The sequence below is a fragment of the Otolemur garnettii genome, unplaced genomic scaffold (assembly GCF_000181295.1).
Source record: "Otolemur garnettii isolate 467f Iridium unplaced genomic scaffold, OtoGar3 scaffold00303, whole genome shotgun sequence".
Classification (NCBI taxonomy): Eukaryota; Metazoa; Chordata; class Mammalia; order Primates; family Galagidae; genus Otolemur; species Otolemur garnettii.
In genome coordinates, this window is record NW_003852698.1 from 543,264 (window position 1) to 560,750 (window position 17,487).

The following is a 17,487-nucleotide window of genomic DNA, read 5'->3' on the forward strand; positions in this document are numbered from 1 at the left end:
AACATAGCAATGGAAATCTTAGCCATCGCAATCAAGCAAGAGAAGTGATCAAGGGTACCCAAATATGGTCAGAGTTCAAACTCTCACTCTTCACAGATGATATGATCCTATACCTGGAAAATCCCAGGTATTCAACTACAAAACTCTTAGAAGCGATCAAGGAACACAGCAGGGTCTCAGTACTACAAATCAGCTACAAATCAGTAGCTTTTATACATGTCAACAAAAATCAAGCTGTAAAAATAGCCAAGGGCTCTATTCCTTTTACAGTAGTGCCAAAGAAGATGAAATATTTGGGAGTTTACCTAACAAAGGATGTGAAAGATTTCTATAAGGAGAACTACGCAACTCTGAGAAAAGAAACTGAAGCTGTTAACAAATGGAAAAACATGCCATGCTCGTGGCTGGGAAGAATCAACATTGTTAAAATGTCCATACTATCCAAAGCAATCTATAGATTTAATGCAATCCTTATTAAAGCACCACTGTCATACTTTAAAGACCTTGCAAAAATAGTGTTTCCTTTTATATGGAAAGAAAAAACCTTGAATAGCCAAAAAGGTTACTCAGAAATAAAAACAAAGTAAAAGGTATCATGTTACCAGACTCCAGGTTATATACTATAAATTGATACTGATCAGAACAACATGGTACTGGCACAGAAACAGAGAGGTAGATGTATGGAACAGAATAGAGAACCAAGAGATGAACCCAGACACTTATCATCATTTGATTTTTGATAAGCCAACCAAAAACATTAAGTGGTGAAAAAGATTCCCTATTTAACAAACGGTCCTAGGTGAACTGGCTGGTGACCTGTAGAAGACTGAAACTGGGACTTCCACCTTTCACCATTAACAAAAATTAATTCTCACTGGATAAAAGATTTAAACTTAAGACATGAAACTATAAAAATACTAGAAGAGAGTGTAGGGAAAACTCATGAAGAAATTGGTCTAGGAGAATATTTTACAAGGACAACCCCCTGGGGAATTGAAGCAACACCAAAAATACATTACTGAGGACTGATCAAACTAAAAAGCTTCTGCACAGCTAAGAGCACAGTAAAGGAAATAGACAACCTTCAGAATGGGAGATTTTTGCAGGTTATGCTTCCAACAAAGGTCTGATAACTAGAATCCACAGAGAATTCAAACTAATCAATAAGAAGAAATAAACCCATTTCTATGTGGGCAAGAGACTTGAACAAAACTTCTCTGAAGAAGACAGGCGCATGGCCTACAAACAAATGAAAAAATGCTCATCACCTTTAAACATCAGAGAAATGCAAATCAAAACCAGTTTGAGATTATCATCTAACTCCAGTGAAATTAGCCCACATAACAAAACCCCCAAACTACAGATGTTGGCGTGGAGAGAAGGGAACACTTCTGCAGTGCTGGTGGGAAGGCAAGCTAATATGACCTTTTTGGGAAAACGTTTGGAGAATACGCAAGGACCTAAAATTGTTCGATACTGCAATTCCTCTACTAGGTATATACCCAGATGATCAGAAATCAATTTACAACAAAGACATTTGCACCATAATGTTTATTGCAGCCCAATTCATAATTGCCAAGACATGGAAACAGCCCAAGTGCCCATCACCCATGAATGGATTAACAAATTGTGGTCTATGTACACCATGGAATACTATGCAGCCATAAAAAGATGGAGACTTCACATCTTTTATGTTTACCTGGATGGAGCTGGAACATATTCTTCTTAGTAAAGTATCTCAAGAATGGAAAAATAAGCATCCAATGTACTCGATACTACTATGAAATCAATATATAATCACCTACACATTCATACAAATGGTAAAACATAACTAGAATCCAGAAAGTAGAAGGGAAGAGGAGAAAGAGGGACGGGGAGGGGGGAGGCAGGAGGAGGGAGGGTATTTGGAGGGACCTCACTTAATGTGCACAATGCAATGGTATATTTCAAAACTATTAAGAGTATAACTGTCTTACCACAACAAATAAGTTGATGGATGTGTTAATCACTTCGATGTAAGCATTTCACATTGTGTATCCAATCAGTACACTGAACCCCATAAATGCATCAATTTACAGTTATGATTTAATAAAAAAATAAAATACAAATTCAGTGGGAGATAATTATGAAAAACATTTAAGTTCTAACATTAAACAAGAAAAATATTTTCATGATCAAGCTTGGAATCAGTCCCACTTTAACAGTTAACATGTTTTCTTTATAGGACTTTTTATCCTTAAGATACTAAGGCTGTGCAATGGATTCTTTCAGGGGGAGCTAGAATGTGCAATTTAGAAAAAGTGTTTGATCAAAGAACTCACCTTCCATCCCCTTGATATTTCAACTACAACGTTTTGACAAAAGCTGCTTTCTGCTGCATTTCTTGTCAGATCTTCTCATCTTTGACAAAAGCTGCTTTCTGCTGCAGTTCTTGTCAGATCTTCTCATGTCCGTTAGTCTCTTTCTGGACTCCACTAAATTACCCTTATTCTGGCTCCCATCATTTTTTTGTTTGGACTACTTTCAAGTCTCCCTATGAATCGCCAACTTACCCAGTATATCCTTTATACCAGGGCTCCTCAAACTTTTTAAACAAGGGGCCAGTTTACTGTCCCTCAGACCGTTGGAAGGCCAGACTGCAGGCCCCGGAACAAGTCAGCTGCTAAGCAGGACAGGCAGCAGTGGCAAAAACACCAGGGTGGGGGGGAGAAGGGGGGGCGGATAAATGTCCTAGGTGGGCTGCATGTGGCCCATGGGCCATAGTTTGAGGCCACCTGCAGTCTATACCATGATAATTATCTTTCTAAAATTGCTACTTGCATTCAGTAACCACTTAGAAAGAAAAAGACTAAACCTGGCATACAAGAACCTTTGTGATCTGACCCATCTGCCGCTTCAGCTTCTCCAATATCCCCTACCTTTCCATTCCGCAATGACTGACACTAATGACTCTTCATACCTCTGCACCTGGGACACCCTTGTCCCTTCTGACCATCTGATATGCAAGCATTCATCTTTCAAAACTCATTGTCTCCACAAAGACTTTCACACCTACCTACCTACTTTTCAGGGTATTCTCTCTGATGCCGTTAGCTGTAGTAATTGTGTACTTTCTTCTTAATATGTATGGCAACTGCTATTGCTTAAATGATGATCAAAATTTGCTTTATTAAAAAGCTTTGGCCTTTAAAATAATAAACTATGCTAAATCTAACAGTTCTAAAAATTTCTAAAACTTGTGTCACTTAAGACAATGATATATTTTGAATAACATTAACCTGTAATGTACAAATTCCTTGGGTCTAGAAAAGGAAAAAGATTAATTTTAAATTATGAAACTTTAGGCAAATTTAGGTTGCAGGAAAAAAATATCTCAAAGACAGAAGTGGAGGAAAAGTATACCATGAATAAAAAATGATTCTTTTTTAATATGTAGGCATTACATTCCATATAAAATTTTACCAACATGCTGTTCTACAAATTCATATTTATTTTAGATCTTAATTTGATTTTTCTGTACCATGCTATAAAGCCCACTCCCCCATAATTACTTTCAGCATATATTACCTGGGACATAAAAAATTTCATTAAATGTTGGCAAACTCTTTCCTTGACATGTTGGAGAACAATTACAGAAATCTTTAGTGGCAAAATTTTAAGCTGATGAGCCAAAGAAAATCCTTAGCACATTGGCATTTTTGCTTTCACTCAACAGTGGTTCATCACTGTAAAGATGAGAGTAAACCACTTCTACTGCACTGTACTGGGCAGTGCTGCCAAATGCCCACCTTTAAGAGCGAGGTCATGTTCTAAGAAAATTGTACAGAAACGTTCAATTGTTAACAAAAATTTAATATTAAAATTATTCAAAGATATTTTAATTACTGTTAATTTAGAAAAAAACATGTATTAATCACCCATAAAACAATTTTTATTTTAATAAATAACAATGGGCTTACCAAAGGGTAGAAATTTTAATATGTTAAGTTTTGTGCATATTGGTAATAAATCTTAAGGAGGTAAAGCCAACTATTCAATAAAACTCAAAGGCCCTAAAAATAAAACTATAATACTTTAATAAAACTTAAAAAAATATTTTCCAAAAGAAAATAGTTCACTCCTTGACCATGCTCATTTATTCAGAGTACCAGCGATTTCAGTTAAGGATAAGTGCTTCATTTTTCCTTAAATCTGATCTTGCATGGGGAACAGACACATTTTCATATCATCACAATATCATCAGTGTCTCAGGCCAATAATATTGTGAATGCAACTATTTTATAACAAATAAAAGTAAAAAATCAATGCTACTATTTATGGCAAACAGAAACAAAAGTAAATATTGAAAGGATGCTTCCTTTTGTTTCCAGCACTGATTTTAGCTGAACTTTAAACAAAGGTCATCAAACCTCTCCTGAAATAACCTCTACCTCTGGCTGTGAATCCACAGTATAAATAGACAAACCCTAAACTATAAGAGCTAACCATATATGAAATAATCAAAATAATCAATTGTAACAACTAATACTGCTCTTAAAGACCAATCTAATGAAAAAAGTATCATTAGATATGGTGAGAAAATACAGACAAATCTGTACAATCTAACATCTATAAACAGTAAAATCAAAATTTCCAACTTCCTTATAGAAAGTGTTTCATCTATGTAATTATAAATGTTAAGAACTCTTGTATTTTATAAACACAAGATGGGCTCACTTTGATGATATCAATTTTAAGATTTATAAAAATGTTTAAAAAAATCTTTCCACAAAACTTTATACAGTTTAAAGCTATACACCAATCTATAAATCTCAGAAATTGGACGGGGGGAACCTTTATAAGATCACATGTATAAAACAATAAATGAAATGTGATTTTATTTAAGGCAATACTGGGCTACTTCACAAATCACCATCTCAAATATTTATACTGCTCCACACGACTAGTTTCTATCACATTCACAAAGGATTTTTTTTAATACCAAATGTTTAAAATCTTCAATGTAGTAAATTCTTTATTCACATTTCCATTATATTTCATGGAGTCAGAGCAACTATATTCAATTAGAAGCAATGAGAAAAAACCAAAACTGTAGCTGTAGGAAACTGTTAAGGAATCTGCTTTCTCAACGAATACCACCCAAGAACCCTGGATGGCAAATTTACAAAGCAGAAGTGTTTGATAATAATGTGCCTACTTTGTGAAAAGTAATCTTGAGATTATCTTGTAAATAAATGTTTCATGTAAAAATCAATGAACTATGGCAGAGCTTCTAGTTTTAGTTCAAAAAATTCTTAATTTAAAATAACAAAAAACAGTTTTAAAAAGTTGATCACTTAAAAATTAAAATTTCAAATATAAATGTGTCATTTAATACTTTAGACTTATAGACTGCTGGTGGCAGCAAAATGATTTACAGTAATAAATATATACAAAAAAGGTATCTACAAAGAGTACTATTATGCATGAGCAGTGACCTGGTGACACAGACCAATCACACAGATAACTCAGTTAAGTTCATGAGAAGGGCAACTGGGTTATAGAAATTTGAGGTTTAGCTCAATATTTACAATAAGTGAAGTACTGATTCTGTTCCTCAAGTCCCATAGGGATAAAAAAATGTTTTACATGACACATGTCATGTTTTTTTGTTTGTTTGTTTGGGGGGGGGGCAGGCTAATTCAGGTCGGCAACAGTAAAAAAAAATGAGTTTCACAATTCTAGCATGCTTGATGGCTTCCTATTTAAACCTATAAATGATGTATTTATAGTACATTAATTATCAGTACTGTCCTCTGCCTATGGCTTTCCCTACACTGATTTCTTTCATAACAGACATATCTGGATCATTTAAATGTACTTCAAGTTTTTTCAGACTGACAGTAGGTTTCATTTCCTGAAGTTGCTTTAAGACAAGCTCAGTGCAATCTTTAAGATTCTTGTCTAAAACAATTTTTACATTATCACTGAACTGAAGCTGGGATGGGTTGGCAAACTGTACAAACATTTCACTTTCTTTACAAGGACATATATGATTTCCACTAGTCACAGCAGTCTTGTCAATATTTCTCTTTGAATTTGAATGGGATCCTTTTCTGGTTCCACTATTTGGATGGTCTTTGTCAGTATTTTTCTTCTGCTTCACTGCAGACTCTTCAAGAAACTTTAAAAAAGATACTTCAAATCCCATTGGTTTAAATGAGCTCCAGTCAAAAGACGCAGGGTGCTCCTCAGTGGTCTGAATCGCCACTGCAGTCTCTTCTTCCTTATGAACAGTGCTTAACTCAACCACTGGTGTGGGCTCAGCCTTTTCTACTTTCCTTTTTTTATTTTGTGAGACATTTTTTTCTTTATTAACTCTCTTCAGATTGCTTGCTTTCTGCCTTTCTGGCTGGCAGGGGTTCTTTCCCTGAAAATCATTACTTACATTTGAGGAGGTATTAGCTTGGGCTTCCGTGCTTGTGCTATCTTCATTTATTAATTTTGTAATAAATAATTCCGTTAGCTCATCCATTTCATCTTTTTCATTTTTTTCAACTTCCTTCTGTGGAACTGTAGTTGCTCTTGAATCACCACTGCTCTCTGATACACATGTGTCAGAATCTTTCACATCAATCTTGTCTTCTTGCTCAGGTTCTCTTACTTGTGAGTTGCAACACTGTTTGAAGACAATAAGAAGATTTCGGTGTTGTGCTGTAAATGCCTTTGATAATTTATGGCACTTATAATGTCTAATTATATTGCTTTCACTTGTAACAACTGAAGTACATCCCTTTATCATACATGGATACTGGGTTACAAATCTGCTTGTACACTCAGACAAGGCATCATTTCTAGCCTTTATAGAATATACATGCTTCCCACGTTTCAGGGAATAAGGCTTATCTTCTTCAATCTGCACAATCTTTGTATTCTTGTTTTCTAAATTACTTTTTTTCTTTCGTTTGGTCTTAGGCATTTTTATTCCTTCTTTCCCACATCTGCTGTGTTTTGTTCCCCGATGTCTAGACTTAGATTTTTCTTGGTTTGCCTTGCTTGATATATTTTCCTGGCCAGGTGTTAACCTTCTTGGCCGAATCAAATGAGCTTTATGTTTATCATTATGCTTATTAAAAATGTGTCGGAGGAGATTAGAGCGAGTTGCATATATCCGGTCACAGCCTTCGCAGTCACACTTGTATATGCCGTCATCTTCTGTCTTACTTGCCCTTATCCCAATTCCATGGTCTGCCTCTAGATGAACAACATAGTTCAAATACGTAGTAAATGAAGATCTGCACTCTAATTGGTCACATGGAAATTTACCAATATCTACTGAAGCAGTCATACTTTCAATTTCCTCAGGAGTCATTTCATGAAGTTTCATGTAGTGTTGTATTAGGCCAGTAATTGCTTGAAAAATTCGAGAACAGTCACTCACCTGACATCGAAATTCTTTCATAGTTTGTTTAGTTTCAGTTTCTTCATTTTCTTTACCTTCATTTTCCTCTTCAACCTCTGCAGAAAATGCAGGTAGATCTGATTTGTGTACAGCCTGGTAATGAAGAATCAAGTTTTGCTGTATCGTGAAGGCAGCAAAGCATCCCTGGTGAACACATCGATATGGTCTGTAGGGACTGTATCTTGTTGGAAACTCAAGGGATCGGGAAACTGGCTTCTTTCGTTTCTTCTCCTCTTTTTCTTTTTTAAGTCTCCTGATTTTGCGTCCTTTGGTTTGTATGTTTGTGAGAGAATGTGCATCATGTTGCTCTGAAGTAACTGTAATCACTTGTGGAGAACTTTCTGTTTTTTCAGGACTTTTTTTTTCTATAATTTGTTTTTCTGGGATCACTGCTACATTACTGAAGGCATTTTCTGTCTCTGCTCCCAGTTGCAAAGCAGGCTGGGATTCCCTTTTATTTTCCTCTGTCACAGCTAGCTGTTTTTTCACTTGTGTGATTTGTGGTGCTGACAAATTTTCACTGTGAGATTTTCTTCCATATGGCCTTTTTATTTTTAACTTTACCATTTCTTCAGTTGTAAAATGATGTACTAACTGACAGTGTGCCCGGAGGTTTGAATTTCGTGTAAATGTTTTTGTACATGTAGGTACCACACACTTAAATGGAGCAAATTTCAACTGATTCTTCTTAATTTCAAGAATCATCTCTGGAGTATACTGATGAATTTTACCATAGTGCTTAAATAATGCATCTTTTGTCATAGCACTGTAGCTACAGCCTTGGTCTTGACACACAAAGGGCTTATTAATTTTGTCACTAAACTGAATGTTTATCATTTCAGAAACTGGTTTAACTGTGACATTTGGAAGTGGCTTAACAGGAGCAGGAGTCAGTATCACAGATGTATTTATCAGCACACACTGAGATGCAGGAGAAGATAGGTCATTTTCTAGTTTCAGTCTCCGTAAGCCTTCTAAAATCTCCTGTACTTGATCCTCCTTAGGCAATGGTCCACACTGAGGAATGTCGCCTTTTGCGGGCATGATGTTGACAAAGGAGGCCAACTGAGAAGACTCGGGTGGTGTGCTGTTTTGTGCAGTGCTAACTGAGGGGAGATGGAGGTTACAGCTGGTTTGTGCATTCTGTGATGCTTCACCAGCACCATGAGACCCACTTTTTACCTGAAGTATTTGAGAATTCATAGCAGTTTTAATAATTTCGAGAGTCTTTTCAAAGTTTTGTATAACATTATCTTCGGAAATCTGCAAATCAGAATTTATTGAAGTTGTGCATGAATTTAAAGCCATCATTTGAGAATCACCATTTTCAGTTTTTAATGTTAAAGGAGCTAACACTGTATGGGCCTCAAGATTGGTTTTGAAGTTTCCTTTTACATCAGTCATAAATAACTGATTGTCAACACTATTTAATTTCTGTGTTAGATTTTCCACCAAATCCCGAGATTCACAACTTGGAATTACAGCTGAATGAAGGTTAGTAGTCGGGATCTCAATATTCTTTGCCAAGAGTTCCACTGCTGTTAAGTCACCTGTCACCAAGTTTTGGGAAACATTAGGTGCAATCAGCGAAGGTGTTGCTTTCTTTTTTCTCTTAGAAGCACTGTTTCCCTTTTTATTTAAGTGACTGGATCTTGTGTTCTGAGGACCACTAATAACTGAAACACGTGAACTGTTAGTGGTAAAGTTTTGGGATGGTCCACTAGAATCAGGGAATGAGCTAGAGCACGGGCCATTTTCAACAGTCTTCAGGAGTAAGTCACTTGCTGGGAAAACAGGCAAATTGCTGCATTCCTCAACAGAATTTTTGGAGTTTGGTGTCCTGCTCTGGTTTGTCAATAGGGCATTTGAATAGCATACAGTCTGCAACAGGGATGGCACAGCTGGGTCTGGCATCACTGTGGCATTTACTTGTGATGTATCTGAGACACAACCTGTTGGAACATGAGAAAGGATTTCACTGCCCTCAAATGTACTGGGAATGCCAGCAGTTTCCAAGGCCTGCTTAATAATTTCACTTCCTTCTTGATTAACACTGGTATTAAAGTTAGTCACACCAGGTCGAGGATATGTATTTGGTAAAAACGTTGATGAGTGATTTTCAGCAAGAAGCTGTAGGAATGAAGGATCTTTGAAACATGTTTCTGGATGGAAGGCAGATTGTTGTGGCTGCTGCAGGTTAATTGCACTGGTGGAGAGAATCATGCTGGCAAGAAGGGAAGGCTGCCCACTACTCTGCAGAAGCTCCTGAGCAATTTCTGCTCCGTCCAGGGGCTTACAGTAAGACCGTTTGGATAAGTGTCCACCCAGCGATCTGGGGTTAGTGAAAGCCCTATAACACCTGCTACAGATAAACTTCCCATCTCTGATAATTGCAGGCCATTTAGCCCTTTTGTTGTGCTTGGGTTTTCTCTCCTTCCCATTCAGGCCCCGCCCACGGTCTTTTTTGACTTTTTCAGGTGCAGACTGTTGGACATTCGTGCTATTAAAGTCATCTGCAACATTCACTTGGGAAGGAAAAACTTCATTCTCACCATTACCCCCCTTTAGAAAGGTGGAAGTTGCGTTTCCTTCAATCTGTGAGGAATAACGATTGGTATTATTTTCCAGTTGAGAAAAAACAGAATTAGTCCCACTATCGGCTGGTGAAGGGAAAAGAGACATTGAACTGCTTTCAGCAGGTAAAGGAAGGAAAGGATCTGAGCCACTGTCAATGTTCAAAGGCAAAACTGTTTTGGTTAAATCTTCCATTTGTGCCGGCAAGGTAGCATTGGACAAATTTTCCATTTGGGAACACAACATACCACTTTGTTCATTTTTATCCTGAGTAGACATATTTGCATTTATGACACTTTCCATTGAGGGCAACAATGGAGCTGATACACTTGCCAAATGAGGTGAGAAAATGGGAGGTGAGACATGCTGCAACGCGGCCACACAAGTGGGGCTCCCACTGGCTTTGGTCTGTGGTGTGAAAAATGTATTAGAACTGGTCACCTGTGGTGGCAAAAAATAAACAAACTTTCCATTATTGGGAGTATTCAAGTTATTAGATTTCTGACCTTTTTTACTTTTGTGCTGCATTTTAAATGCAGCATACTGATCAGGGTGTGCTGTTTTCATGTGTTTTCCTATACTCTGTGATGAATTATAGGTCCGAGTACATCCCTCAACCTGGCAGCTGAATTTCTGAACTGGAGCTTTTGGAGGCACTGATGGAGTTCCTAACGAACTACTTAGGTTGGGCTGTGCTGGAATAAATGTGATACTTTCCAAAGTCTTAAGAGGTAAATTATAAAGACCAGATGATGCTTTGACATTACTTCCACATTCAAACTTAGATATTGGTAAGTTGTTTTGAAATGCTGCCTGACTTTGCACAGAAAAGGTCATCAGGTTGTTCACTTGTCTTTCTAAGTTTTGTGGGGTAAGGTCACCTATTTTGAGGGTTTCTGAATTTACTAAGGAATTCTGAGTAATCTGGGCTTCATTAAAACAACCCTGTTCTTTCCTCTCTGGGAAAGCTGGATGATGCACATCATTACAAGAGTCTCTAACTAGGGTGTGTGAGTTTGTGACCAGTGGTTCACCACTGGCTTGTGCAGCTGAACTTTCTTGCTTTCCAAAGTTACCCTCAATCCCCTGATTCAGAGACACCTTAATGGACACAGCTACTTCACTGGCCTGAAGCAGAGGAGTAGCAGGGTTTTCCAAGCCATTTGACAATGATCCATTAGCGGGTGTGAGCTCAGAGGCAGAAATCTGATCTCGTTTGGTCACAGCTGCCTCCACTTTGCTTTCATCCCAAGCACCACTCCTCTCTGCTGGTGAGCTGTTTTCAACATTTTCTGAAGGAAGCACAGCTCTTTCTTTCTCCATATTCTCAGCTGTGTTCTGACTCACTTTGGAAGGCTGAACAGAATCTGCAGATGAATTAAATTGGTCTTCAGGGGGCAGCACTTTTTCAGGAGTGTTGTGATCATCCAGATGCTTCTCCAGCTCACTCTGAGAACGATAAACTTTACCACAACCTGTAAACTTACAAGTGTAGGTATTATAATGTTGTGCTTCATGATCATATAGTAAATAAGCTTCTGAAAAAATTCTGCCACATTTAGGAAACATACATTTTGCTCTGAAGACTTGATGCTCCTTTCGGTGGGTCAAAAGCTCTGCATAACTATTAAAGCCAGCCTTACATTTCATCTGTATACAGATATATGGTTTACTTCCACAATGCATTTGCAAGTGATCATTGAGATGAGTAACACTCACAAAATGCCGTCTACAGTACTGGCAAATGACTTTTTTGCTCTGCATTTCAAGGAAGCGCTTGGCATCTTCATTATCTTTATGCCCCTTTACATGAGCAATTAAATTCTTAAAGTACTTAAAGCCCTTTTTACAAAAACTGACAGGGCAATTAAATTCATTAACAGGTACTGGTTTCTGAACTGGGACCACTTCTGGCTCATAAGACTTATCTTTGTCATCATTCTCATCATCTGACCCATCATTATCATTAAACACAATGAAGTCTGTTGAATAGAGACTGTTCTTTTTTATCGGCCGCTGTTCCTGCTTAGCCACCGTGCTGGTCTTCTGATTCTCACTGACAGTTGTGATCTTAGGAGGTCTTCCCAATCTTCTTAATGGTTTCATAGCTGCTAGTCTCTCTTTACTAGATTGTTTGACATGCAATGTGACATGGGGGACAAAAGTTTCTTTAGAATTAAAGTTCTTTGCACATATGGGACAGCTGTAAATTCCATCTTTGTAATGTTTTTGAGCATGTCGTACTATTCTATGCCCAAGGAATTCTTTGTCACACAGCACACAATACTGCATATAGGCCTGCCAATTTCTAAACCTAGCAGATATGAATCCCCTCTCTCGCAACTGTTTTATCTCTCTCTTCTTCTGCTTTTCATCACCAATGTCTTTAAGAAGGCTAGAACTAGCACCAACTGCCCCAGAAAGGCCATTCAGAGAAGGCTCTTTGCCCGCTTCCTGGTAGTCTGCTACTTTCTCATACACTTCACTGTCATTCAGCTCATCTATAGAAGACACAATGGATGCTTCTTCTCCCATTAATGCAAGACATTGTCGTTTTAAGGTTTTCCAATCCCAGAATTCTGGATCAAAGGGCCATTGAGTTTTCAATACAAGTAAGAGCTCACAGCGTAAAGAATTTGGTATTGGTAGACTCTCTTCATCATATTTCTGGTCTGGCTGGTTATACAGCATTTCTACTGCATAATATGCATCGACAGTGGGCTCAATAAGAAATTCACTCAGTTGACAAGCACGTTTAACTTCCAGATCATCAGGCAACAGACATGAAATGGTCTTGCAAATAGAAATTTTCACTTCAGTATTTTCTGTAGATTCCAAGCGAAGGGCTTTTACACATAGTTCTATACAGGTGGCAAGTCCAGCGCCTTCAGTCTGTGAAAAAGCAAATAGGAAATGTTCAAGTCATCTCACTAATTGGGAATTTATGGATTTTAAGTCTGAGATTTGTTTTTCTCAAATCTTGCAATTACAGGACATGGAAAGATTCCCCTTCTAAAGCAATGCAGGTTGGTATGTGTGCGTGTGCGCAAGCATGTGGGTGTGTGTGTAAAGTGACTCTGGGAGGCCTACCTAGGACAATCACTTGAGCTCAGGAGGAGACCAGCCTGAACAAAAGCAAGACTCTGTCTCTACTAAAAATAGAAAAAGTAGCTGGGCCTTGTGGCAGATGCCTGTAGTCCTAGCTACTCAGGAGGCTGAGGCAGAAGGATTGCTTGAGCCCAGGAGTTTGAGGTTGTTGTGAGCTATGATGATGCTTAAAATTGAATGTAAAATCTCCTACCTCATTACTAGACAAGCTTGAAATGAGGAAGAAATGGAGTCTAATAAATAGTTTCTTTTGAATTCGCATCTTAACTATTATTAGAGAGCAGTAATGAAGATTAAGAGTCAGTTCAAAGACATGAGATGAGAGATAAAACAGGCTTTAAAAGCTAGAATAAAGAACAATGATATATGAGAAATGTGGCCACATTCATTTGAATAGAATACAGGATCAAAAGGAAAGAAACAAAATAAATAAAAGGAACTGATAGGGTTTGCATTTTTACAGGTATAGAAGTAACATATTTAACAAAACAGTAGCTTAGATTTATGGGACAAAGGGGAGTAAGGAAATGAGGCAGAGAAACTGAAGTTGGCCTTGATTTAGGACATAGACTAAGAAGAAGAGGAAGAGGAGAAATAGATACAAAGAAACCCACTTTTAACATGGCAGGGAAGGAAGACAGTGTGATTGGGAAAGAGGCAGAAGCACATGGGCATTTCCAGCTTTCACATAAACTTGGGTACCCTAAGAGATCCTATGTGAGCCATAAAACTTTTACAGCGAAATATTTACATCTTTGCTACCTGACTTAGGGGCTACTGATATTGAACAATTAGGCTACTCCTCTACTACTCAGATTATGCGAGAAAGCAAAAGACATGTGGTTGTGAAGCTGCATACTCAATAGAAGAGGACACACATTGAGTCTTCAAGGAATAAAAGGCCAAGTCAACCATCAAGATATTAAACATAAAACAGTGCCAGAATGCTGGGGAGGGTGAAAATTCTGAACAGGGCTGATAATGTAGAAAATTCAGGAAATAATAGAGAAAAAAAAATTTAAAAAGGAATTCAGAGTTGGATACAGGGTATGTCTACAGTATATGTCTTAGGAAAGATGAGTAATTTACGTCACATAACATCAAGCCCTTTCACCAGAAATGACAAAAGCTGTTTCAAAAATTCTACTTATTGCTTATAAAAAACAACTGAAATTATTTAAAAAGGGGAACTCCACTGACATATTCTAATGCAGTCAGTGAATGAATTCAAAGTTTCATTTCAACTCAGGTTTTGTTTTTTTTTTTTTTTTTGAGATAGAGTCTCACTTTGTTATCTTCGGGTAGAATGCCATGGTGTCACAGCTCACAGCAACCTCAGACTTGGGCTTAAGTGATTCTCTTGCCTCAGCCTCCCAAGTAGCTGGGACTACAGGTGCCTGCCACAACGCCCAGCTATTTTTTTTTGTTGCTGCAGTTGTCATTGTTTTAGCTGGGTGGGCCAGGTTTGAACCCTCTAGCCTCGGTTTATGTGGCCAGTGCCTTACCCACTGAGCTAGAGCACCACCCATCATTTCAACTCATTAAGGGCAAATGTCTTTAATAAATTTGTTTTAAAACATCTTAATAGGCAGTGTGAATGTGGCCCAGTACAGAAGCAGCTGTGTCTGATAAGAGAAGAAAAACTGGACTTGCTCAACCAGGCTACAAGGGCTGGTGGCGGTGTCACTCCACACACTCACAAACCTCTGGGAAGAAAGGGTAACAAAGACTGTCTACACGCTACAGAATGCCTGATTTCCTTATCACCTTGGGTCTTATATGTTCTAACAGCTGTCCAGTGCTGATTCTAGTGGACTGTATCTCTGTGAAAAACACAATTTTGCCTTTTTGTAATTCTATTTGAGAAGTTATAAGTTAATTAGCTTTCTAACCAACCAAATTTCTACATTCTAGGCTTAGCCATATCTAACCATTATTATAGCTTCAAAGACACTATGGATTCGAAAGTAGTGGGTTTTGATCAAGTTGACTGTTAAAAAAAACTGTCTTGATTTTAACTGTGGGGCATAAGTTACAGTAACAAACATTTGATTTGTACAGACATTTTTTCCCCACTCTGGTGGGTAAGCTCAACAAAGGTCATATTCCTTTCCCAAAATTAAAAAAAAAAACTTAATGTTATAATTAAAGTTGAGACCTTAAAATATGACTACAAAAGAAACTATGTCAACATCTTCATTCTTCTGAGACTTCGTGTGTGTGTGCATATATATGCTTGAAAATTAACAGTCAATGCTCATGTCATAAACTGGCTATGTAACAAGTATGTTTTAAAGCTGAGTTTGAATTCACAACAGTTTTCCAGAAATACAAATGTGATTAAACAAGTGATTGGCCCATTAAAATCTACTTAATTCATGACACCAGTTAATAACAAGTACTGACAACACAAGCTTGAACCAGAGTAGATAGCTAAGCGACATGGATTCAGAGCAGGAAGAGGCTTAGCCCCCTTTCTGGCACTGGGAGGAAGGCAAGGTGTGTGTCTGGTGCCTCTTCTCCTAGCTTTTGCTGCTCATTTCCTCGAGCTGCCCAGTGCCCTTTACCTACAGCTGTCCAGGGCTGTCATGTTGACTTTAGGGCTCCATATGACCTCCCATTCCTTGTTCCTATACCCATAGACATTATGCCTTATCTTGCTGTAAAATAATTTAAATATCTAATTAATTCTGTGATTTAATAATTTAAATAACTACTTTAAATTTCCATGTAAACTTCTTTGCATGGAATCAAAAGGGCCTTCACAGTCTGCCTTATCTGTTTTCTTCTTTCTGTGTACCCAAACAGAAAACTGACCTACTTCAAGTCTCCCTAATATTCTATTCTAGTCTCTTGTGGTCTTGCTCCTATTTTATATGCATTTTCTATCCCTTCTTTGGCCATTACTAACTGAGTAACAGAATAACCAAATAAGTTAGATGGCCCACTTCTTTTAATCACTCAGCACCTACTTATGCCAGGCACTATGCTCTCATACGAGTGCAACATTCCATTCTAACAGAAAGGCCCGTGATAATACTGCAATTGTTTGTGTGTCTGCATTAACAGACTGTAAAATCCTTAGGGCTCAACAATTTTAATGCATCAAGCTATTTGCTCCAATTTGTTTGCAGATCTCAATACAAACTTAAGAAGGAAACAATTACAGTTGCCTCTAGGAATGTATGGGGGCATTTGGTGGTTTCAGGACCCTGCAGACACCAAAATTTGCAGATATTCAAATCCCCTTATATAAAAGGGCAGAATAGTTCCATATATCCTATGCACATTCTCTCCATTACTTGTAATACCTAGTACAATGCCTACATATCACTTCATTTGAGCAGATTCAATGTAATACTTTGCTTGTAACAAATTCAAGTTCTGCTTTTTTGGAACTCTGTGGAATTTTCCCCACCCCTGGAATATTTCTGATAGACAGTTTGGTGAATCCATAGGTTCCACGGATATGAAGAGCAAACTATATTTTAAATAAATGTAAGTGGCTGGAATTTTGACAAAAGAGTGCTACCAGTTAATGCAAAGCACTTTCACCTGGAAAATGAAGAGAGTTACCCTAGAACCTAATCACTATAGCTTCACGGTAAGGTCTCCTAAAACAATAATGAACTATGTCTAGTCATAAGGCAAAACATTCTCTATTTGGTCAGATTTCAGAATGTAAAAAAAAAGGGAATAAAATTTCACACGTTGAGAAACAAGAATTTGGAGGCAAAGAGCAACTGCCAGGACACACACAATTCCTGCTGAGAAACCTGCATCTCCAGCCAACCTCCCCAAGCTATTCTCACTATCAAACTGCTTTTTTATGTGCTGTACTTCTGAACCCAAAGCCTCATTAGACAGTGGTAGCCAAGACAACTATCCGTGCTAATGGGACAGCCACTAGCCATACGGAGCTGCTGAGCACCTAAACAGCCATTAAGGGTAACTCTCTTTATTTTCCAGGAGTAAGGAACAGGGGTGAACCCTTCAGCTCCCCACTTTTTCCTCTGCCAACCTTGTTAACTCATTTGATTTTCCATTTTGTATATCGTATTGTCACAGTTAAAAAATAAAGTGAAAAGTGACAATAATAAATTTCTTAGAAAACTACTGTGCTGTTTTAAAATATAGGTTGTGCCATTGCTGGATTCTAACTTAAAGAGCCGCATGGTAGAATGGGCGGAACTTGGGAACCAGAAGACATACACGCTGGGTGTGACCTCAACTCACTGCTGGCCTCACCCATCTGGGCTTCACTGCTTAATCAAATGCATTAAGGAAGTCAGATGACAATGACCATCCTCTTTCAGTCTCACTGCCCACTGAAAAAGAGGCCATATTGGACAGGGGCAGAGAAA

The 17,487-nt window shown here is 37.9% G+C and overlaps 1 protein-coding gene across 3 annotated transcripts in view; it reads right to left on the minus strand.

Moving 5' to 3' along the window:
• Positions 1-4,048: 4,048 nt before the first annotated feature.
• Positions 4,049-17,487, minus strand: part of ZNF292 (zinc finger protein 292) — a 101,909-nt gene continuing 88,470 nt past the window's right edge. For all 3 annotated transcript variants that reach the window (XM_003803433.3, XM_023508990.1, XM_023508991.1), the window contains one exon: positions 4,049-12,907. In XM_003803433.3, the coding sequence (XP_003803481.1) occupies positions 5,783-12,907 (7,125 nt within the window). In that variant the 3' untranslated portion in view covers positions 4,049-5,782. The remainder of the gene's footprint in view (positions 12,908-17,487) is intronic.